Source organism: Montipora capricornis, chromosome 11, assembly GCF_036669925.1.
Source record: "Montipora capricornis isolate CH-2021 chromosome 11, ASM3666992v2, whole genome shotgun sequence".
Taxonomy (NCBI): domain Eukaryota; kingdom Metazoa; phylum Cnidaria; class Anthozoa; order Scleractinia; family Acroporidae; genus Montipora; species Montipora capricornis.
The window spans coordinates 27,984,563-28,008,672 of NC_090893.1; the positions used below are offsets into that span (position 1 = coordinate 27,984,563).

The 24,110-nt window shown below is 40.8% G+C and overlaps 2 protein-coding genes and 1 long non-coding RNA gene across 3 annotated transcripts in view; 1 reads left to right on the top strand and 2 right to left on the bottom strand.

Moving 5' to 3' along the window:
• Positions 1–4,178: 4,178 nt before the first annotated feature.
• LOC138023978 (uncharacterized) lies at positions 4,179–14,000 on the bottom strand. Its single transcript, XM_068871062.1, has 6 exons — positions 12,171–14,000; positions 11,369–11,629; positions 9,339–9,709; positions 8,675–8,902; positions 6,288–7,050; positions 4,179–5,013 (listed from the first exon to the last, which is right to left on the bottom strand). The coding sequence occupies exons 1-6, from the start codon at positions 13,764–13,766 to the stop codon at positions 4,606–4,608; spliced, it is 3,627 nt and encodes a 1,208-aa protein (XP_068727163.1). The 5' UTR covers positions 13,767–14,000; the 3' UTR covers positions 4,179–4,605.
• A 112-nt stretch (positions 14,001–14,112) lies between these two features.
• Positions 14,113–16,446, top strand: LOC138023979 (uncharacterized). Its single transcript, XR_011126862.1, has 2 exons — positions 14,113–14,200; positions 15,085–16,446. It is a non-coding gene; the product is annotated as an uncharacterized lncRNA (long non-coding RNA).
• A 3,348-nt stretch (positions 16,447–19,794) lies between these two features.
• The window catches only part of LOC138024166 (afadin- and alpha-actinin-binding protein A-like), a 20,128-nt gene continuing 15,812 nt past the window's right edge, over positions 19,795–24,110 (bottom strand). Inside the window, exon 15 of the mRNA XM_068871275.1 lies at positions 19,795–23,058. Within this exon, the coding sequence (XP_068727376.1) occupies positions 22,863–23,058 (196 nt within the window). The 3' untranslated portion in view covers positions 19,795–22,862. The remainder of the gene's footprint in view (positions 23,059–24,110) is intronic.

Sequence of the window (24,110 nt, forward strand, 5' to 3'; positions counted from 1 at the left end):
GCTAGCAATCTGTAAATGCCTATCCTCGTCTCTTATTATAGACATACATGACAAATTCACGGTGGCTTCAACGGAATCCGAACCCATGACCTCTGCGATGCTGGTGGAATGATCTATGTCGGGAATCCGTTGTTGGCGTTACGCATTGCGTTACGCGTTACGTCTCTCGTCACGTGTTTAGCTTCAAGTTGATTGACAGATTAGTCATGTGCGAGAGAGAGAATGTGCGAGATGTTGATTGTCAAAAATGAGAGTAAGGAGGAGTGTTTAGATAAAAGGTTGTTTACCTTGATAGATCGAGATTGTTACGAGATTGTGAAGTTACAGTCCTCAGACGGAAGAAAATAAAGATTGTGAAGCCCACAGATGTGTGGATTTCTTACAATCTACCAACTGAGCTACGCAATTAATTGGGAGCAGGTCAATTTATTGGCCTCATTTGTTCCAGTAAAAGGACCCAATGAATGAAAGAAATTTATAGTATATAAATGTACAAATGTACAGTCGAACCTCTCTAATACGGACACCAAAGGGACAGACCAAAGTGCCTATATTAGCGAAGGTGTCCGAATAATAGAGGTCTGCACGATGACATTATTTTTGAGACTCCACTAACAGTTTTAAGTGTTCAGAAACTAAAAATAGGCCCAGTGTGTTGTGTCTCGCGCAATGATTCAGACTTGGTTATAACACAATGGTCTTTACTTTAATCAATATATATGGCGGTTCAATACAAAAACAGGATCAGGTAAATGGTATGCGCACGCATGTGACATTAACAAGGCCGCTTGTTAACACGTGCGGCATGGCACAGTGTATCTAAACTGACTAATATACGGTATTCAGACACATTGTACCTCTCAGTTACAGTACATACGTACTTTATCCGAATCAGTGATTTGAAACGAAAGGAACTAAAACGCAATGCTGCACTTAAAAAAGTAATAGGTCACTTTCGAAAATACCATAAGACTCTTTGTTTATGCCATCAAATGCTTGTGCTTGTGCAAAATTTGGAGGCACAAACAAAGAGTATTGTGGTATTTTCGAGAATGGCCTATACCAAAAGTACACTTCTGTAAAACGTATTTTCGTAGTAAGGTGGCCGAATCTAATTTGCGCGCGCGCTCTTGCTAACGCAATGCAGCGCACGCGCAAGGATTGCAAAAAAATAAACATGGCTTCAATACAGCAATCATTTTATTTGCTCAATACTTCCCCTATATGTACTATTTTTCCTCATAATTGAACAAAGTGTTTTGATGGTCTTAGTCTTTTATGAGAAATGTGTGTTGGAAAAGGTAACGATGCAAAGAACTCCGCAATTCTAAATGCAGGGCAAGCGTAGTAAGTTAAGGACGGTGCCTACTATTAGGCTGATTTAGCAACAGAACGGGAACGTCAGTGGCGACGGCGCGCGCAGAAAAAACACCAATGAGAATTCAGAATAGAGTAGACTCCACTCTTTTCTTCTCTATTCTAAATTCTCATTGGTAGTTTTGCTGCGCGCGACGTCGCCACGAACGTTCCCGTTCTGTCGCTAAATCAGCCTATTTTCTCCTGAACGAGGGCGGAAACCACCCCCCCCCCCCCCTCCCCCTCTTTTTAATCGTGTTATGTACTAGTAATAGGTACATGGAAAACATAGACATAGGTTGGCTAGTGATGTATTTAGCTGATCTTAAGTACTCTTGGTATCCAAAAAGAAAATTGGAGGTAACCATGCATTTTTGAGAGATAATTAAGCTTTAATTTGAGAAAGAACGCCATACATTGCTTTGTATTTTAAAGCTTTTGACAAATATTATTCATGAATTATCTTTGAAAAATGCGTGGTTACCCCCAATTTTCTTTTTGGATTTCAATAACACTTGTTAGGGTCTACCTCTCCTGCATAGTCATAAACCGGGGTAAAAATATCTTTAATTAGTAGGCACCGTCCTTAAGGTAATTGCTTAGTATTCCATTGCGCATCCCTACTGCGCGCGATTTCCGCGTCATTATCGCGCGCACATGAGGACGTGCGCGTACAAAACGTAAGAGATTTCCCTCAAACTACACCCGATAGCGAAATAAATGCTCCTTTTCTCTCAAACGAGCACGGTGACCCGCGATTTTTTTCCAGGTATTTGCTAAGAACAGTCTAATAAAAAGCATATTTGAAGAAGAAAAAAAGTTTGATAGTAGAACATGAATTTTTTTGGAAAACAGTTCCGTACTGGGTGTATTTTGGCCAAGGCGAGGACTTCAAGCTAACCAAGGAACTGTCCCAAAAAGTGCGCTATTCTCACAACCAAACAATCAAAAACGGCGTGAATGAAGAAATGATTCTTATGTGAATAAAAGAAGCTTTATTTTCAAAATAAAATTTTGTGTCTTTGAAGTAACCAAGACTTAATTCTGTATGAAGATGATTCGAATTTTTAACGCGCAAACAGTAAAAATACCCCATTTTAAGAGCCTGCTGACGCGTAAACAAGCACGGTGACCCATTTTTTTATTGCATTTTTTTAGTGTTCATATCATGAATGTTAATTATGCCAGGTTTCCAAAAAAGTTTGACAGTAGAACAATTTCAAGGGAATTACCTTAAAAAGTTGCGATTAAATGTAGAATAGCTTTCTTGGAAATACGTCTATTTCTCGAGAACCACTCGTTAGAATTTAACGAAATTTGTCACGAAAATACTTTAAGAATGGCTTATTGATAAAAAATTGAACTTTAACAGAGGAAATTCTAGATATTCCAGTGAACCTGATAATTAAGGATCTCTGGGTCAAATTATTATTAACTTGTGAGCATCGTTACAAGCTTGTTGGCTTCAAATTATAAAGAAAATCAAACGACCAGATTTTCTGCAAATTTAAAGGCCTGTTTATATTTATTCATGTTGCCATAGCATATACGTCAGCTTAACTATCAAAAAACCGAAGTTCGCGTTGTTAACTTGCTTGCTACCATTGTTTGCGACCAAAGGATCAATGGTTTTTGGGGAAAAAAGTAAATGAAACATAGGAGTCAAAAACTGTGTTCATCCACCTTATGTGCCGCGAAAAGTAACGATGTACGATGTTAGACGATGTATGTATTGTATGGACAATGGGACACTTTGATTTTTAATAATTGTTACTGTAAGTGATCATAAAATGTTTCATATACATTTTATTCAACGGGCGACGGGCACAGTAAGTTCTTTTGTAAGGCTTAGCTATAGCTTCGCAAACACTTTCCCTTTTTTTCTATTGGGTCACATGTCATGTTATTTTACTTTAATTTACAAACCTCCGGTTGAAGACAAGTGCGTTGATGTTTGCGTAACCACAAACGTTCATGTCAACACTGGATCACTGGAGTGTCCGTAATAAAGAGGTTAAGTTTATTTGCTCTCTGGGGACGAAATTTTGTGTCCGTTGTCCGTATTAGAGAGCGTCCGTATTACAGAGGTGTTTTTCTAAAAGAAAATGTGAGAATTTTTTCGGGGAACAGGAAACTGTCCGTCATAGAGAGGTGTCCATATTAGAAAGATATCCGTAAGGAGAGGTTCGACTGTATATTAGCTGTGAAGACACACAGTTGGGAGCTCCCAGCTGTGTGTCTTCACAGCTCAATTAATTGGTAGAACATTGCACCGGCATCGCGCATTGGTCATGGGTTCCAATCCCGTTGGAGCCACTTGAATTTCTCAGGAGTCTATAAAAAGACAATAGAGGTTTTGCACGACAGCCATGTTGCATGACAGGAACAATGAAAATGTTTTGCATGAGAAAGAACATTTGTTCCCATAGGGAAAAGAATCTATTGTTCCTGCCATGCAACATGGCTGCCGTGCAAAATCTCTATACACCTTATTCCAAAATGGCCGCCACTTTAGTATTCTTTTGTTTGCATGCAAATTGGCCCTTATGGCCTCGCTTTCAAGGTTAAATATTATTTTGAACTTTACGTTTGAAAGCGAGGCCATAAGGGCCGATTTGCATGGAAACAAAGCGGAATACTAAAATGGCGGCCATTTTTGGAATACGAAGCAAATCAATACGAGATGGCGTATTTTGTGGGAGAGCCTTCCTTTTCAAACTTCCCCCATACCTAATATAAAGGCAAAAAGACACAATGTTTCCTCCGCATAGCAAACCTTGCAAAATCCTGCTTCTGAGCAGAATTTTGTTAAGCTATTATTCTTTTTAGTTTCTTTAAAAAAACGTTTTTATTTTACTCGATGATCTCATATGTCCAAAGACGCATTTTCATTGGCTGATGCCCCAACTTCTTGCCACACAAATTGCAGGAGAAATGTAACACAACGCAACATTTCACAGTCGATTACAAAGTTGCGAGAAATGAAATGCACGGCTTTGTTCCTCGAAACGATCGCGGCGACGGAAAAATGCAAGAATTGTCTGCACCGGGGCTATGTTTTCTATCGCAAGTTTGTCGCAACGAATGCGGGAGATATAGTGCAGCTAAAATTCCCCTCGGTATCATAGACTGTACTTACTTTGTCACGCTGGTTTCGTACGTTTATCCGCAGTTTGTTCCCTCCTGCATCACAACTTAAATCTTTCCCCTCCCTGAGAGCGTGTTAAATTCTTAACGATCACCCTCTAACTAACTATCAAAAGAATCTTCAATATCGTCAGATTTGCTAAAAATTATGTCGAATATATTCTTCCGCTCTTTTCGCTCAACGTCCAAAGACTCTTCAACGTCTGTCTCATTCATCGATCCATAGTCCTTCCTCGATGTGTATCTCGTCGGACAAGTCCGCTTGCATCTCTTCTGAAAGAACACCACTGCCTTGTATACAGTCAACGCAAAGGCGTGGACTGTAGTGGTTATTAAGAACATCAAGCAAACCACATTTGCTATGTTAATCTGCTGCAATACTTGCATTATAGCCATGATACAGAGTATGTACAAGTAAAGAGTTTCCACCACATTGACTCTCTTCTTTATGTAAGGTTGGAAGACACTGTGTACTGCGAGTATCATCGAGCACATCACTATCATGACGACCTGAAAGTAAACATAACGCAATAATTATTAGTGATTTACTAAGAATGAGATGAATGACTAGATATTTCACAACTTCTTTTGCGCAAAAATGATCACGGTCAGTTCCCCGTATTAACCAAGACCGAATGCAAAGGTCTTTGCCTGTTGCACAAACTCGACCCAAGCCCATCGCGATCGTATTAGTTTCCCGCCTTTTGTTAATATGATAATGTTAATACGATGATTACATCCGTGTAACTGAATGGACCTGTCAAAGTGGACCCACGCTCAACGGTATCTCCAAGTATTCCTGTGGGACAGGACCAAAACGGACCGGTGCTCCCAAGAGAAATTTCCCAAAAGTTTGCCGAAATGGAAAGCGTTCCTAATTGATACGTAGTTTATCGCAGTTTTACACGTTACTTGAGCAGTAATGTAAGGAAATTAAATCCTAAAATATTCAGGCTTGAGCGCCTTGACACGGCGTTCCTGTGTCCTGGCAAATCACTTTTCTTGTCATGTTGTTAAATAGCTTTAATGCCACAACTTGCTTTGAACAACTCGATCCTGTAATTCATTATTATATAAGGAAATCGTATCCATAATGGTTTTTATCTCCTTCCTTCTTCTTCACCTTGAAATCCTCTCTATTCTTCGATAGAGAGCCTAAATTCACCCATATTACAGAGCGTTAAGCACGGGACATTTTTGACCTGCCGACAGAAACCAGAAGAAAACCTTCCGCATGCCAGGACAGTAGTTTCTCCCATATATTTTTTAAAGTAACCGGCATCTCTGAAAGCGAAAAAATCCTTAGCAATATAAATGTGGTAGTGTCAAGACAAGTTCAAAAGGAAAACAGCTCACTTCCGGTTGCCTTTTGTCCCTCAAAAACGTCTCGTACAAGGACCCCATGACAAGGACCCAACAACTCCAAACCAGACCGATCTATTTTTGGACAACATTTTCCGCAAAAAAACAAAACAAAACAAAACAAAACAAACAAAGGCAGTTCCGGTTCGGTGACGCCATGACGTCGAGTAAGTTTCGGGCTCCTTCGGGAGTCTCATTGGCGCGAAAAATAAACCGGTCTGTGAAAACGCTGTGACAGGAATCTATGGCTGTTGTTCGCTCCTAGTCATGGGGTCTTGCTCGAACTTAAGCTCCCTAACAGTAAAAAATACGTAGCTCTAAAAACTCAAGGGAAAGAAGTCACTGTCTTACGATCCATAGATGTTTTGAGTATATAGTTGTGTCAGTTTTGAAAAAAGAATTGCACTCGTTTTTCATCTCACCTGTTTTGTGTGCCAGTTAGGGAAGAAGGCATACGTTGCCATTAGCAACACTCTTCTCAATAAATCCACTGACCACCACCATGAGCAGCTCGGGCGCAGACCATTTGTAAGTGTGCTTACGTACTGAGGATCTACTCTCCAGTATCCTCGGGTTAAAAGCAAGACAGAAATTGGAAAGGGAAGAACTAAAACCAGAAGCACAAAAACGGCTAAAACAGTTATTCCTAAATGGCGGTCTTGAAAGCATGGAACGTTACCATCGTAGAAGAAAACGAAATTTCCACCAACTCGAGGACAGTGCAACAACATAAACGTTGTTACAGCGAGGTAGTTGTACGTAAACAAGGTCATCAACCAAAATGATTGTAGGCTGGAGTTCTTGCGGAATTTAAATTTGACAACGTAACAATTTGCGCTCAAAATGTATGACACCAGAAATACTGTGAGGATGACGAAAGGTATGAGATAACCCATTGCAACTGCGTACAGATTTGTCATGCCTTCTATTATGCAGCTGTGAATGAAATATGAGAACGGTCCACCAAAATTGAACAGGTCTGCCACGAATATCACGGATTCACCAACCACGTTGTTCGGTTCGAAGATAAAGGGGAGGACTTGGAAGAAAAACAGGGGCCCTCGAAGCTCGCTGGAGATGCTGGGATTGAGGATGATGACGATGATGCACAGGACAACCACAATGAGGACCACAACGGCTATTACCCAGATTCCCCCGCCCTCACAGTTCAGGCAATCTTCCCATCTGAAAAAATAGGATTTGAAAAAAAAAATTGAAAAACCGCACAAACAAAGGAAAATCTTTGGCAAAAAACTTAATCCTTACAATCTTAACAGTGAATGATATAAATTTTCTCCGCACAAGCTCAATACGGTGTCAAACAGACTGGTGACAAGAATAAAGGTCCAGTAATACGGGCAACATTTTTCGCGCAACAATGTCGCGTTGCAAGTTGAGATGGTTTGTTGCGGGTATTACCACTTTCTTGCGCAACAAATTTTTATGTTGCAAAAAGTAGACGTCGCTTTTACTTTTTGCAACACGAAAATTTGTCGCGCAAGAGGGTGGTAACACGCGCAACAAACATCTCAACTTGCAACGCAACATTGTTGCGCGACAAGTTGCACGGAAAATGTTGCCCGTATTACTGGGCCTTTAAGGGAAACTCCACTCTTGCTACAGAAGAACTTTAAACCGAAGGAAACAATGTTTCGAAACAAATTTGTACGAAATTTGTTTTTGAAAAGTGTTTATATCAGGAAAACTGAATTTTAAAATCGCTTGTTTTCGCTTTCAAATTTCGCAGGCGCCGCCATCTTGAATAATTGTGACGTGTTACGGTTGCCCTATTGTTCTAACACAAAGAGCTTTTGTCTAATAACAATAGGGCAACCGTAACACGTCACAATTATTCAAGATGGCGGCACCCGCAAAATTTGAAAACAAAAGCAAGCGATTCTAAAACTTATTTAAGTCAGGTACAAAGGCTTTCCTCGAAAAAATTTTAGACAGATTTGACTGTGGAGGTTCCCTTTAATAACCAAGTTTATTAGTTTCTGTGCTAAATATCGCGGACACTGGCCTCTTTCACTTAATTTCTTTGCCCTTATATTGTTCGCCAGTTTCGCAAAGGACATCAAATGATGTTAATTTCTCATAATTAATCTCGTCCCCCATGTTGCGGTTTCCTCCTCGAGACGTAATTTTATAAATTTTCTTCGTCCGAATTCCATCTTATCTGGAACGCCTTTTCGTTATTCCAACACAGGACAAATGTTTGATAAATGTCCGCTAGTTTTCAGATGACTTCTACGGCGCAATGAAACCGGAATTTCGAGGACAAATACTTGCAGCTGGAGTGATTATCGCCTATGCATAAAAGAATTGAGGGTTTTGGCCCATTTTCGAGTTGCTGCATGCCTCAGTTTCAAAGCGAGTCCTATGCCCGGTTGTTCGAAAGGCGATTAACTTAATTCAGGATTAGCGTAAACTTTTCTTTCATATTTTCAACTTTTTGGTGAAAGTTTCTTTTGCTTATTTTTGTTTTCCAAGATGACTTCTTCTAATGTAAAGTTTTGCCGAATATCAGCTTCCAACAACATTTGGGAGTAGAGAAATAGTTTCCTTGGTTAATTTTTAATCTGGGATTAGCGTTAATCGACTTTTGAACAACCGGGCCCTGGTGCACAACCATGGAAACGACGTGCGTATTCTTATGCAAATCACACTCATTTCCCTTTCAATAGTTGAGCACCAAGACTCACTTCGAAACCGAGACAAACAGCAACTCGGAAATGGCCCAATCCACAGTTAAAGTGATTGCTGCGGTATCATTCTATTTTATGGACTTCTTACTATACTGATTCACCTCAAGCCGACACTCAATCCTTTGTCGCATCTGCCACACAGCACTCCCGTGCGATTGTGCGCGCATTGTTCATCGATTCGATCCGGGTTAAACATACATCCGGGTAAGTTTCCATTGCGCACGCATCGGCAGTAGTGCGAAGGGCAAAAATACGTTACTAGGTGACCATCCACTGCTCCGCCCCAGTACCCTTCTTGCAGATAAACAGTCCGCCCATCGTCACTGCACCTGTGAGAGAAGCAATACAACAATACTTCAGAGGCTATACCTTTGATTCTTCGCTGTCATTTGAGTCAAGAAACACCGGATCGAGCATCTATTCTTTGGAGAGAAGCAAACTCTGATTAACAAAAAGAATCTAATACTGTTTGTTTTTTGGTATAGTCACAACGATCTTAAATTTAGTTACAAACAAGAACATGGTTCAATGCATAAGTTAGGTCCGGCAAATGGAGATTTTAGCACTGAAACAGATTTCTGCCACGCGGATTCTTCATATTTGTGCGTTCGTCAGAAAAAATATAACACTTAAGTGTTGTTGGCCTTGAAACGTCTCCCAAAGGGGGGAGGGAAACGGCGGGGGTCACAGGCCACCCAGGATCTCCCACCCCTAGCTACAACTCTGATTTTACACACAAACAAGAGCAATGTTCATCTGTCATACCACAAGACTCCCTCGATCTGCTTGTCACACACACATTTGGTTTCCTCAAACTTGAATCCTGGTCTGCATGGAATCGCAGTAACATTGAATAAATATCTGTTCTTTAACGTAGAAAAAACATCCTCCAGCTGAAACCGGTGAACAGTTTGCTTCGTTAATTTATTGTAAAGGGTCTTATTTACCACGCGATACGAGAACGGAACGCGCGCGACCTTGTCCACTGGAGACAACAAACGCATGGCGTTGTCGACATGAAGATGGTGACTGCTGTCGGAGGAGCCCCTCTCCATAAAAGTAGCGATGGTGAAGATACTGTGGTTGAGTTCATCGTAGCCTTCGATATCGAGATTAACTGTCTCTCCAGGTGATAGCTGTAAGTTAAAATATACAACTACAATACAATACAATGCATACTTAATTGACCGCTCCCCATAGGGGCTTTTCAGGGCCAATGAAACACAATCACTGACGAAACAACAGAACACAACAACAACAACTGCTAAGAATCCCAACCGGCCGGAGGCAAACCAGTTGGCTATTTACAAGTGCAGCCGGGAACTTGAATCAGGGACTACCAGGGAACAAATTCAGCGAGTGGTCAGAGCGGGTCTTGAACCCGGGATCTCCGGATCTCAAGGCAAGCGCCCTAACCACTGGGCCACACTGCCTCCGAAAGACAACTCATAACAATCGTGGATTAATAAAGTGCGATTGATTTCATGAAAAATATATCGTTTTATTGTATTGATTGCGCCCAGAAATAATTCAGGGAATGTGGATCCAAACCAGGTGTAAAGTTGAACACAACAGTAAGGTTTAATTTGACTTACATTTTATGTAAAACGGGTGCTAGTACTAGTTTTACTGAGTGAAATGCAACCAGCGTTTCCTTTTGGTGCATTAAATTGTCTGCTTCGTCTCGTCTGATTTTAGGGGAAAATCCAACTTATAAAGCGGAAGGTGCAAACCGGAGGTTGTTTGGCCTCGACACCAGATTGAGACTGTTTTGCAACGTTGGAACACGAAAAAGAACTATAAAATGTGTTGCTCTGCCTTGTGCTTTTGTTAGACCAAATTTCGTCCCCGGCAATCCAAAATGACGATAACAGTTACAGAGAAACAAAAGATTAGTAAAAAACTTTTCCCCTGGTTTTGTAAGTGATTCATTTTCTTATATTAGGACAATTGACGCCTAAACCAGCCTAAACCGTCCAGACAGTATTTTACTCTGTCTAACTCCAGAGTATTTTACTCCGAGTCTAACGCCAGACGGTTTTACTCGTCAATGGGGAACCCCCAGGAGTCAATGGGTTAAACAAAAAAAAAAAGAAGATCGAATGGCTTCTCATGAGATTGCCCTTAGACAGGAAAACATGCTATGCACTTGAGAAGGCGCCACACTAAATGCACATGCGGATCATTTTTCAATCAACTGTGAAAGCATACAGATTTCTGTGAAATTTTAACCAATCACAAAACCCTTGACCTTTTGACTCCCTGGAGTAATCAGTTTGTAAATTCTCTTCACAGTTTCAATGAAAGGTCAGTCAGACGGGTATTGAGAATGAAGATTATTATCACCTTAAGAGGTGTGACCTTAATGTAACACCAACTTCGCATGACTACCCAACAAAGAACTCTATGGTACTAGTTGGGAGAATGGACATTTTGATCGTGGGAATGAAAGGGTGAAAGACGGCATCTTTTAACACCTCACAGAGAAAGTAACTAAGAAGCATGAAAGAGCCCCCCTTAACCAGGCCATGAATTAATGACCACTTTCACAAATGACGGCCACCTTTACATTGTTTTGAATTAAATGTTAATTAACCTTACTGTCCTCATTTTAGAACAAACTTCTTTTTTTTAATTTTGCTCGTGGTAGCGAGGCAAGAAAAGCTTATTAGCACTAAAACCGAAGAATAATTATTCTATTTGGTCGCCATTATGAAAGAGGTCTATGACCGTATCCTGATGGAAGCTTCATCTAGAACTAAAAAGTCCCGCTTTACTTCATAAAAAAAACTGACCTTTATACTTTTATCGTCATTATCCTCGTCTTTGAAGTGATGAGTATCTGTCGCTATGTCGTAATCCGGTCCTGACAGAGGCTTAAAATCCTTTGATGGATGGAGAAAGTTTCCGCTATACACGAAAGTGTTGTTCCAACGAAGCGCTTTCTCGACGCTGTAAAACGGGTACTCCTCATTCCAGAGACATGCGCTGAGTGACGATATATAGACGGCGGCGCCTTTGACTTTGGCGCTGTTACCGATAAAGGATACCTTTGCCTGGGTAACACAAAATACAAAACACAGTACAGAAACATTAGCAGAAGTACTGTGGTCTTCACTGAGAGATTATCTTAATTTCAACAGCGAACCAGACCTTTTCCAACTTGATCAGACCGGCTTCCAATTATTACGCATAAAAATCTCGCCCCATTCTCTCCTTAAATCAGATCAAAACCTAAACAAATTGCAGACTGAGTGCATTTTCCCGCGCTTTCCAACAGACTGTGTTAACGTATCCAATTCGAGGCCTGATTGGCTCGTTTGAGAGAACTGCTCTGTTTTTATTGGTCAACTAAGTCAGAGGACTTTCTGCTCAATTTGGTCCAGCAAACGCCCGCTGTGAGCCAAGTGGTCAGCGGTTTAGAAGCTTAAAAGCTATTTCAGCTACTTCATTATTATTCCCTATCCTAGTGTATTTAGTATCGTTGAGACATACTGGACACACTATAATGAGGGATACATAAGGAACTCACCACTGAGCACTGTAAATTCCCCCCACTCCCCCCCCTCCCCATCTCTCCTATCCACACGGTCTTACCTTCCATTGTGATGGTGGGGTTCTCCCCTCAATGTACACCACAACACAATCTGGATTGTACTCACGAATAAACTCGTACATCACTCGCGTCAACACTAGTAAAGCGCCGCCCTCGCCACTAGCGACATTCTTTTCAAAACGAAGTTCACTGCCAGGATACAGCGTTATTTGACTTGAACGCAAAAACACGGCCCCTCCTTGTGAACCCGAATTTCCGATAAACTCTAAAGTACCATTCACGTGTATCACTCCCGCTTCGTACTCTAATGCGCCTGCGCCGTGATTCGTAGTGAAGACATTCCTGCCAGCGAACTTCACGTCAACGCGATGACTTGTAAAGGGCGCTGTGTAAGTCAAATAGTTCGCACCGTGGTTCTTTATGGTGCAGTCAATAAACTCGGGTTTCACATAAACGGGGAAGCTGAAAGGTAAAGCTGAGTCTAGACGAACTGCAGCGCTGGAGCGTCCTTTATTTCCATCCAAAGTTAAGTTGACAAATTTTATCCCCGACTGCCGATCAATCAAGGAGTAATAATTCATAATAAACACGTCCATCCCACCGCCTCTCCTTGACCAGTTGTCTCGGATAACGCAATCTTCAATAAGTGTATCCGCTGTGCCGAAATCCCATACAGACGTTCCCAGACCTCCCCCGCCCTGAGCAGCAAGATTAGCATCAAAAATAGATCTTTTCACTTTCATCAAATTTCCTTCGGAAAAGTGACAAGAGCAGTGATACAAGCCTCCACCGAAAGTAGCTTTATTTTTTTCGAAAACTGAGTCCTCTACTAAAGCTGTATTGCATTTTGCTTTGTCAAGAAAGGCCACTAGCAAACCCCCTCCCAATAAATTCATTCGAGGGACCACCGAATGCGAACGCGGAGCGATAAAATTTTCGGAATCGTTAAAACCAGCCGAGTTTCCTGAAAAAGTTGTATTTCTCACCACGACATCCAAACTGTTTAGGACCAAAAAAACAAAACCGGCTCCACCGGCCACAGAAGAGAGGCCTGGAATGACAGGCCAGTGTTTTGAATTGGCGGAATTGTTCAAGAAAAGACATCCCTCTATTTTGACTCCGCTGTCAAAGGCATTTATCCCCGATCGTTTGTTATTTCTAAACACGCAGTTTGTGAACGATACACTGTCAGATCTCCAAATTATAACCACAGCAGCCGAATTTGTACTGAACTCCTGAAATTCAATATTTGAAACATGAAGATTGTATGTCGAAATAAAGAGTTCTGCTTGTTCATTGCCCATAACGATACCAGCCGACTCTGATCTTGCGCGAATAACGGTCCTTCTAGACTTATCCGCAGTAGTTATAAAGATATCTCTGTCTTTCCGTGGTTGCGAAATTTTTACTTGAGTTTGCAGATAGAATACCTCATCCAAAATGGAAAAAACAAAGGTAGTTTCTTCGTCAAATGCAGGGTCGTCTAAAATTCCAAGTGCGTAGCTGATAGTTTTACAAGGCAGTGACCCATTTGAGAGAAAACAAGCTGGGTTTTCCTGCCCTGAATCTTGTGAAATCGAAACGTTAACCGACGAAGCATGTGAAAGCCACGCGGCTGTGAAAATCCACCAAAACATCGTGGTCAAAATTGCAGATGGATTCCCACTCGTCTGCCACACTGCTGTCTGTTATAGACAGGACGAATAAAACTTTTCGGTCGAAGGCTTTCGTCTTCTAGTTTGGACAACGACGGGTTTCGTATTGAAACGATGTGAAATAAGTCCTACGTGTATCTTCGATTTCTGAGCGCGCCAAAAATTTATGTTAAGTGAATATATATTCACAAGCCATGCTGGGGCATGACTTAACGATGTTTATTTTTATCCAAAAATTATAAGTTTGAAGTCTGCCATGCCCTTAACAGCATGTGACTTTATTGATGTCATGCCCCCTCAAATGAAGCGTGACATCATTACCACTGCGAAGAAATTTCCATTTTTGTTCAACAACCAAAAACCTCAAAAAAGGAGAATCATGCAGTCAAGGAAATCGTTCTAAACAGCTTTCAGACGTAAGTATAAACGTTAATGATCGACGAAATTAAGAACGTGATCAGCGCCAAAATATTGCACATAAACACTAGAAAGATCGACGAAATTCTATTTAGTAAAACAAAGGGAATTGGATTTCGTCCCGACTGACACAACAATTCGAGAGCCTTCTTGCATGAACAGCACAATAAACAGCACTACAGAAAAAATGCTAAGTTGCTTTGATTTGAATAGTAGTCACAATTTAATATGTCATCAGTCACAACCATCTTGTACAGCAAACTTAACAGCAGATCAGTATATTAGCTTTTATTTCAGGGTCGTAACGAGGTATGTTTTTTCGTGACTGATCCCATATTTTTACCCAAAATTTTGATCCCTGATCCCAAAAGACGAGAATTTTGATCCCTGAACCGCAAATATTTGATCCCTGGTTCTATAAAAAAAACTGCTGTTCTCGATCCCGCGCGTTGTGATTCCAGATCCCAGGGGCCCGTTCTCGAAAGTCCCGAAACTTTACGGGCCATTTTCGGGTGACACAATTCCCTTTGTATGTCAAGAATGGAGAGGATTTAAGTCGTCAAACTTCACAGTCATTTTTCTTTTTGTTACCTTAAAAACATGTTAAAAGATCGGCTTTCCAAAACAAGCGATTGGCAGTTTCACAAACGGCTTTTCGGGCCCGAAAAGTTTTCGGGACTTTCGAGAAACGGGCCCCAGGGCTGTAATCCCTGATCCCGCGGGGCCCTTTTCAGGCCTTTGATTCCTGATGCCATATACCTCGTTACGACCCACACCGTTTAGGATTTTATCCGCCACATTCAGGAGTTAGAACCTTCTTGCACAGCTCAATAAACAGCAACATAGAAAGATGCTGCTAAGTAGCTTTCATTTGAATTGTCAGACTTTAAAAGCTGAAGTCACTTTTCAACTGAGGCGTGATAACAGCGCGACAAGATGGACCACCTCAGTGGATTTTACACGATTGACCTCTCTTCGCGCGATCGCCCACAGACTTAACTTACTTTAGAGAGATCCGTCTTGTACAACACGATAAACAGTACAACATTTTACAGGAAAGTACTGCTCAGTGGCTTTCATTTAAATGGTCACACTTGAAGATTTCATCCACAGACCACTTTGTACAGTGCGATAAACAGCACAACAGGAAAGTACTGATCAGTAGCTTTCACTTGAATGGTCACACTTTAGGATTTCATTCACAGAGTCAAGAGTTATAGAACCTTCTTGTACAGCTGACTGAACAGCACTACAGAAAAGAACAGTTCAGTAGCTTTCATTTGAGTGGTCACACTTCAGGATTTCACCCACAGACTCAAAAGATATAATCACCTTGAACAGCATGATAAAGAACGATAAACAGCACAAAGGGAAAGCTCATTAGCTTTCACTTGAATGCCATTTGGATTTCATCCAGACTCATTGGTCAGGACCTTGAACAGCATGACCAACAGGACCACAGGAAAGAATACTGCTTATCAGGGTAGGAGTTTCGGGGACTCAAATGCAGTTAAATGAGGATAATCATCTGCAAAACTGGAGTATCAAGTATTTATGAGTCAATGAGTTAGTGCAGTTACCCTAACCCATAAAATGAAAGCTAAAATTTCAGAGAGTGCTTAGGCTTAATCACTGAAACGAGGGCTTAGACTTCATCAATAAATTATTGCTGTATTGACTGTGAGTCTCATTGACTCTTTGACTCATTTGACTCATAAAACATCCGTTCTTGCAAAACTGAGAACGAGATACGCAGATTTGACAAAGTTGATGAATCAGGCCGTCACCGGACAATCAGCCACTCGAGAAAGATCAGTGGAAGGATTCTCGCAAATAACACCAGACAAAAAATGACCCCAACGCCTTTGGTAGCATTCGGAGGGGTTCTTTGAAAAACGAATTCACTTTCAATCCGTTTCAATCGATCATTGAATATCATTTAGTAGTGCTTTTAGTTCATGTAAATTTCACTGGGCGTAACAGGACGTTGAACGCAATTTCCAGTAGTTTTGCAACGTTTTCTCGCTACACTGCGCGAAAAAAACAGAAAGGAGGAAGCCTCATTTGTTTGAACTAAATTTTGAGCCTTTAAAAATTGCATCCAAAGCAAACGAAACGGCCGGCTGAGTCGCTCGAAGATAGTTCCATGACAAATAACTGTGCCGGAGGCTCAAGGCCTGAAACGCTGAATAAATTCCGTCAGCTTTCTTTCAAAACTTAGTATTTTTCAAATCTAATTTCCAAAGCCAGCAAAAAAAAAAAAAACCAAAAAAAAAAACCGAAGTAGTCGTAAAGTTTCATACCGTAAAACGCATTAATTTTGGATCAATATATATTGTATTATACAGGGATCGGGATTTTTAAAAGAATGAGCGGCAGAATCGACAGGCCCGTTTGGTCAATGCAATTTTAGAAGAAAGCACATTACGAACTTACAGGGTTTTGGCCGCTGTCAAAGTAACCGGAAAATTGTAGTAAATCTGTGCAACTCCCACATCGCGGACAAACCGCGTGTTTCACACGTTCGCCGGATTAGAAATGTCGCGTTACTTCGGAAATAGGTGGCAACAAAACATCGCACAATGATTCATATACGTAAAAACGTCCTATAAGAATTTCTTTGCCACGTATACCCAGCAAAAAGTGAGCAAAAACTAGCAAATTATCTTTGATTGTTCATTTTTCAAAATTCGCCTAAATAAAACAAAGTTATTTAAAGGAGGAGTTGCTTTGACACCTCGGTTACGCAAATATTGACAGAAGAGCTTTTGTTCTTCGACTAATTCTCATTACGTAGTTACTAAAACAACAGGAAAGCAGAGAAAAATTGCTCTGTTTACGTAAATAAAGTTTTTGAAAGCTACCAAAATAAGAAAATTTTCATCTGTCTTATTTCGTCGGCAACTGCCCGTATTTAGAATTGAAAATCGTTAGTTTTTCATACCAAGGCACGTTTAATTTCCCAAGATTTCGAATACTGAATTTTGCGCTGAGCCTGCTCAAAAAGTAAGATAACAATGAGTAATATTCATCTACTGACAGACTAAATATATATCTCACCCGAAAAAGGCGTGACAATAGCCCTTTCCACGGTTAGGTTTTTTCATTTGCATTACAATATAATCTAGCCTGTATGTGAGGCAATTTCGGGCTATTTTGAAGTTTTAACCCGAAATTGCCTCGCCTTCACGTTAGATTATATTGTAATGCAAATGAGAAAACTAACCGTGAAAAGGGCTATTTGCACGTGAAGCAATCGTACCGTAATCATTTTGCTGCGTTATTCGCAGCTAAAAACCAACATTTGACTTGATTTGCGTTAATTGTTGATTTCAGTTTCCCTGCTAGCAGAGGCTCTTTTCCTGGTGTTCGCTGACGGGAACAGAGCCTCTGCTAGCAGGGAAGATTTCAGTTTACAGTGTTCCCAATTAGTGCTCCAGCGGTAGAACGACTAGACACTTAATAAAGTTCCTTTCCTTTCCTTTCCATTATTTTTTAAAGTTTCAATCCATTTCCATCCTCTCCATCCTTGGCTGGAAACAACAAAGAATAGCTTCAGTGCACTTCAATAATCATTGCCGACAAAACTACAACATTATTTTTTGGTTTTCATTGATGCAAGTACGTCTCTACTGTTTTGAAGTTTGAATAAAATAGCGTGACACTGCCCCTTTAAAGGGGCTAGGTCACGCTATTTTAGGTAATTTTGTTTAATTTTGTTAATTATGAGCTCTAAACGTCAAATTGGCACAGCAAGAGTCTTTCATTTGCAAAATCACGGCAACAGAACAACTGAGAATGATTTTCAAGTTTTGTACATGACATTTTGATATAGACTGATATAAATTTGAAAAAGGTGGGCCGACGTTTTTCAAATTTACCCAAATTCAATCCATTTCAATTCTCTCCAGTTTTGTCCATCCATGTCCCTTCTTGGCTTCCCTGTGTTTCGTTAGAGTTCTTCTATAGTTTTGAACAGTTATTTTGATATTTTAGTTGATTCTATGACCATTCGATCAGTGCTGAAAATGCCTAAAATAGCGTGACACTGCCCCTTTAAGCTACAATAGGTGCAAACGGGACGCAACCACTCCTTGGAAGTTGTTGGTCCGGCAGATGGTTGTTGGTAGTGCTGTGGAAACGGATACAGCAACTTGCAACGATGTGAAACAAAACTCCCACACGTGCACGTCGCGTGCTATGACGCACCTGCATCTCCATGGAGACCATATTGTAATGCGCGTGCGTGGCCCCCAAAATGCTGCATGAGTTGCGCAAACGGGTGCAACGTTGTTGTTCTACGCTTCAGTGATCACGGAACACAAAGAAATGTTGGAAGTTGTTGGCTCAAAAGTTTGACCAGTTTCAAACTTCGTGCAACAACTCCAGTTTTGGAGACAGCAATCACTTTACTCCAGAACGTTCTGGTGCAGAGTTACTCCAAGTAGATGAACGCTCTATTCCTCTGCTTTTACCTTTTCGACTTGTTTTGCAAATGAACAACCTTCTCGTAATAGAATGGGAAAATTACTTTAACCACACTGCATAAAATATTTCCGAATACCCGACCCTTGGACTCCTTCAAAGATTCAAAGTGTAAGGTTGAAAATTTGAGAGATTTAATTTTAATTAAAGTCGATTTTCACACTGAAGATTTATTTTCTTTTTTTTTTTTTTTTTTTTCACCAAAAGTTGCGTTTTGAGGCTGTGTGAAAATTGACTTTATTTTAACAATTTAAATCTCTTGAATTGTCAACCTTACACTATGAATCTTTGAAGGAGTCCAAGGGTCGGGTATTCGGATAGATTCAATCCAGTGCGTAACAAAATCGTGGTTAAAGTAATTTCCCATTCTATTACGAAAAGGTGGTTCATTGGTAAAAAAAGAGTCGAAAAGGCAAAAGCAGAGGGACAGCAACTCTGCTCCCGAACGTTCTGGAGTAAAATGATTGCTGTCTCAAAACCTGGCCCGCCTTGTTTAATTTTCCTCATTTTTCAACTAGACTGGCTTTTTTTGAAAGTGCCAGAGCAAATTTGATTGCTTAGTCTACGAAATGAATATCCAGACGCATTCCATACGTGCCAAACTCCTTCTTTAATTTTCTGTGTTCCTTTCTTTTACTATACACGCTCCTTATCAGCTATTACCAGAAACCCATAAGAGTTGAAACGTGTAACGCGCGTTCACAGCTTCCGAATATTCAGTGCGAACTGATTGGTTGAATGTTTCAGTGCTAAGTACCATATTTGGAAACCCCTAGCTCTTGTTGTTCCAAATATGGTACTTAGCAAATCGAATATTCAGAAGCTTGTTTCCCAACACACAAGGGGCCGTTACACGTTTCAACCCTTATGGGTTTCTGCTATTACCCTTTTAGTATTTATAGACTGTAATTCCAAATAACTTTGAGTTGATAACGACGTTTAGCCAACGTCGAAACGTCGTCGTTTTTAACAAAGTTTTTAGTATTTTTTACCACGTTTAGATCGCAGTTTCAGTATTTATAGTTACATCTTTTTCAAAATTCAAGCCTCAGAGAGAATAGAAAACGAGGGAAACAAGTTTTGAAAAAAAAAACACAAATAAGATATATTCAGTGTGAAAATCGACTTTATTTTAACAAATTAAATATTTTGTTACGTTATTACACAACAACTTCTATACAACGACTAGCGATTTCCCAGCTCGACGCTCTCGCAAGTCCGAGACCTTTCCCTTGTTATTTTCACTGTGCTGTATAGCAAAGGCGTTTTGCTGTAGAGATCCACCTACATGCACTGGAGGGCTACGCATCGTTGGCCGGTTCGAACCCCACTACGAGGAGAGACCGATTCTCCATTTTGTGTGATAATTTCTCAAACCTGGCCTCGGTTGTTCAAAAGGTGGATAAAACTATCCACCTGGGCCCGGTTGTTCGAAAGCCGATTAACTTAATCCAGGATTAGCGCAAACGTTTGTTTCATGTTTTCAACTTTTTGGTTAAAGTTTCTTTTGCTTATTTTTGTTTTTCAAGATCGACATCTACTAATGTAAATTTTATCCGAATATCAGCGTCGAACAGCATTTGGGAGTAGAGAAATAAACTCCCTGGTTAATTTCTAATCTGGGATTAGCGTTAATCGGCTTTCGAACAACCGGGCCCTGATAAATCACTATCGAGCGGATGAACACTAGCAAATCCAAGTGAGTTATCAAGTGGATAGTGATCACTCAACCAGTCGTTCGCTTCAAGTTATGAGCTACTGGCTGGAAATTCCGCCGGATTTCCTAGCATTCTAAATATCGTCCATCAGAGACCGAATGCAAAGATGGACGCCAACAAAATATTCATTTATCTACGACAAGTAAGGCTAATTAGCACAAAGATGAGAGCAGTTTTCAAATTACTGTCGAAAGCAATTGCTACGTTTACTGATTGGTTCAAAAATCTCGCGCCAGTTTTTCAACCAATGAGAACGAAAAAGAAAACCAATCGCGACTTGTACGCGCGATTTTTTCCCGCGCTTTCAGCAAGTTACATGGGAATTGCTACGAATTTGGAATGGTTCGTTGCGCTGTTTGCACCTGCTGTGATTGGTCAAAACAATGACTTTGGTATTTGCATTACGACACCCAATTGAAAACCGCTCTTAAAAATGAATTTTTTGCCGTCCATTTTTTTTATTCCGTCAACCACGCGGCTTATTTTTCAGTTGGGGCTTTATTCTGTCAGTTACTTTTTTACCAACGTCAGAGGATCTCTTTAAAAAACCGCGTTGCTCTCAGAAAAATGATGAACATGACATCGTGTGCTTGTCAGGTGTTAAAATGTCCTTTCACGTATGTCAGAGTGCAGTTTCGTTCCCAGAGCACGTGAACTTTACAGCCAGCGGGAAAATTCAGAGTTTGCCGCTGGTCAAAAGTTTCCGGGCTCTGGGAACGAGATTGGTCAGAGTGCAAAGAAAGGCCAAAGAGAGCCACACAAACCAATACACTGGGAATCGAACTGTATCATGCTAAAAACTATTTAGTTTGTTTTATTAAACCACTATGATCGCTGTCTATGTTCAATTATCAACCAACATGCCCTTTTTCACTTCCGTCAATCAGGGATAACCCTCAGTCTCGTAACGCAAAAAGTCCTTCGCAATCTTGAAAAAGTGCCAAAAGAACAGAGCATGCGCTGTAATCTCGGATTTTAAAGCCTCTTTTACTTCCTATATTGCTTTTAAACAGGTCACAGGTCAGATCAGAGGTTACTGTTCTACCAGCACTGAAACACCTCAACTGTGCAGCCTTTGGGGCTTAATTCTATGCTACCATAGTATAAGCCCAAGTTTAGCATGGTCGGCATTAGATTCCATCCACCAAAACCACCCTGGCAGAGAGGGAGACTGAGGTTGAATTCAAACACACTTCGTGACGCCTTGTACATAGTACTTCGTGTCAAGCCACCTGCACATTAACATTTACAATATCTATACAGAAAGTATCCCAAACATTCATAAAAGCAAACCGTAGGCCTAATTAAGACTAAAGAAAAGTTTCTAGGCCTACGGTTAGCTTTTATGAATGTTTGAGATACTTTCTGTATAGATATTCTAAAGACAAGAAGTACTATGTACAAGGCGTTACGAAGTGTGTTTGAATTCAACCTCAGTCTCTCTCTCTGTCAGGGTGGTTTCGGTGGATGGAATCTAATGCCAACTGTTTAAGCATTGGTTAAAGCATCGGGTTGTTTCAGAATAAGCCGGCGAACTTATGCAAAGACATTTATTGAGCGACGGGTAGTTTTCCCTTTTGACTTGCCTCGACGCAATCAAATTTAAAGTACGTGGTGTTCCTTTTCTTATTGAGATGATTTTGGCTCGAAAATCTGGGCGACCGTACCTCCCAAGATTGCGAAAATTGCACTCTTGGTTAACCCCAGTTCTGGGTTGGTGTCCGCCTTCCAGCCAGTCGCTGCTAATTTCATAGACGGAAGAGGGAGAAGTCAGTCACTAGTTAATGCAATTTTCATAATTCGGCGGAATCTCATCTTCAAGCGCTAAGCGCCAAACTGCCAGTTTTGGCTTCCATCAATCAAATTTCCAGGAAGATCGACTCCGGTTCCGGAAATCTTTTTAGAGGTTTTTCAGTGAAAAGATTCGTTCATATTTCATCGCCTTCCATCGGCCATCGTCCGCTTCGAAGGAAGGAATGCAGTGGCGGATCTAGACCAAGAGCTGGGGATAGGGGGGGGGGGGGGGGTATGCTGTTGTTGTGTGCGAAAAGTGCAAGACATCTTAAAAGGGCTTCACTTTTAACAGGGGGGCGGGGGAATGCTCCGGGCCCCTCGCCTGGATCCGCCACTGGAATTTACCGTGGGAATCAAGATGCTGATTGATAGGTTATGTTTTGCATCAGTTGATTTAATTTGTCCGTTGCGCTAGAAGATGAGACGACGCAGAATTAAGAAAACCGTAGTAAATCCTCCGGCCGGCGCGGTAAGGATGTTAAAAGAACCATTGCAGAATTCTCAGTTGAGAATTGTTTTTAAAATTTTGACAAACAACACACTAACAGTTTCAGCAATAGCTTGGAGGGCACGAACCACATTTTGCCGTCCAAGAGGAGAGCGCAGAACTAGATATTCTACAGAAGAGCTGTTCAGTTCAATGCTATACTCTACCTCCCCTCTATCAAAGGTCGCTCGATGAACTCCTGTGCATCTGTAGAGCTTTCTTGACGTTCTGCGCATGCTCGTGGATTCTCCTCGCTTGCTTTGTATCGCAAAAATTTTCCTTCGATGAGTCACCACTGGACGCTAGTTTCGCGGGACTCTTAAGTGACCTGTTAGACGAACCACCATCCGAGGAATATCCTTTCAAAGGTGTTCTGCAAGCAAAAATCAATACAATACCCTCTGAATTAAGATTCAAGAGAACAATTGAGCCAGTGTCATCGCCTTCCTCGCCTGTGTTTTCGTCATTTACATCCATCAGTCAATGTGCTATTGCTACGTCATAGTCTCGTTTCCATACACAAAAACAAAGATGGCGGTTTTCGATATAAAAAAACGTGTTATTTTCGAAGCGTTATTGTTGGCTATTGGAACACATTAAGCCAAATGGGTAGTCAAGTATGACAACACAGAGGTAAAGAACTTTTGATTCAGAGAAACTTTTTCTAGGCCGTGTCATACTTTTCCCTTTAAAGATGTCTTGACATGGTTTGAAATTAAAACTAGAGATGCCGTTTGTTTACTTAGAGTACTATCACTGCTCTGAGGCTATTGACTGTCTTTTGTTGTTATGGATGGCAATTTACCCTCTCTTCAAAACACTGTTGATATCCTTCTTTCGAATCCCATCGAATCTTTCAAGCATTGTTCAGATATGCACGTGATTAGATGAACAACGATTTCAATAAGCGTCACGAAGTGTCGTCTTGCTCTTCTCCCCAACTTCAACGTTACTTGAGCCTGGGAATACAGACAATAGACCCTTCTCCAAAATGGCGGCAACGGATTTGAATGAATTAAAATTGAACTGAATGAAAAACTGATACCAGAAATAGAAAGAGCACCTTTACTTTGGTAACCCTGCAAAGTTTCAGCGTATTAGGTGTTATATCAGCTGAGAAAAACGTAAGTAGAAATTTGACACTTAAAGACGTTTGTATGACTCGGGGTACACGTATATGCCATACCACCAGTCATGTCATACAAACGTCTGTAATTTTTTTCATTTTTCAACTTACATTTTCTCATCTGATATATCACCTAATAATGCTGGTATACGTTTTTAATTTTATCTCATTTGAATTTTCGGCCGCCATTTTGGAGAAGCGTCTATTAACGCCACAAAGTGACCCCTAAATTCCGGTCCGATAATAAAGACAAACAGCTGCTTTTACAATCACCTTATTATTGGGTCACTTCGTGTTGA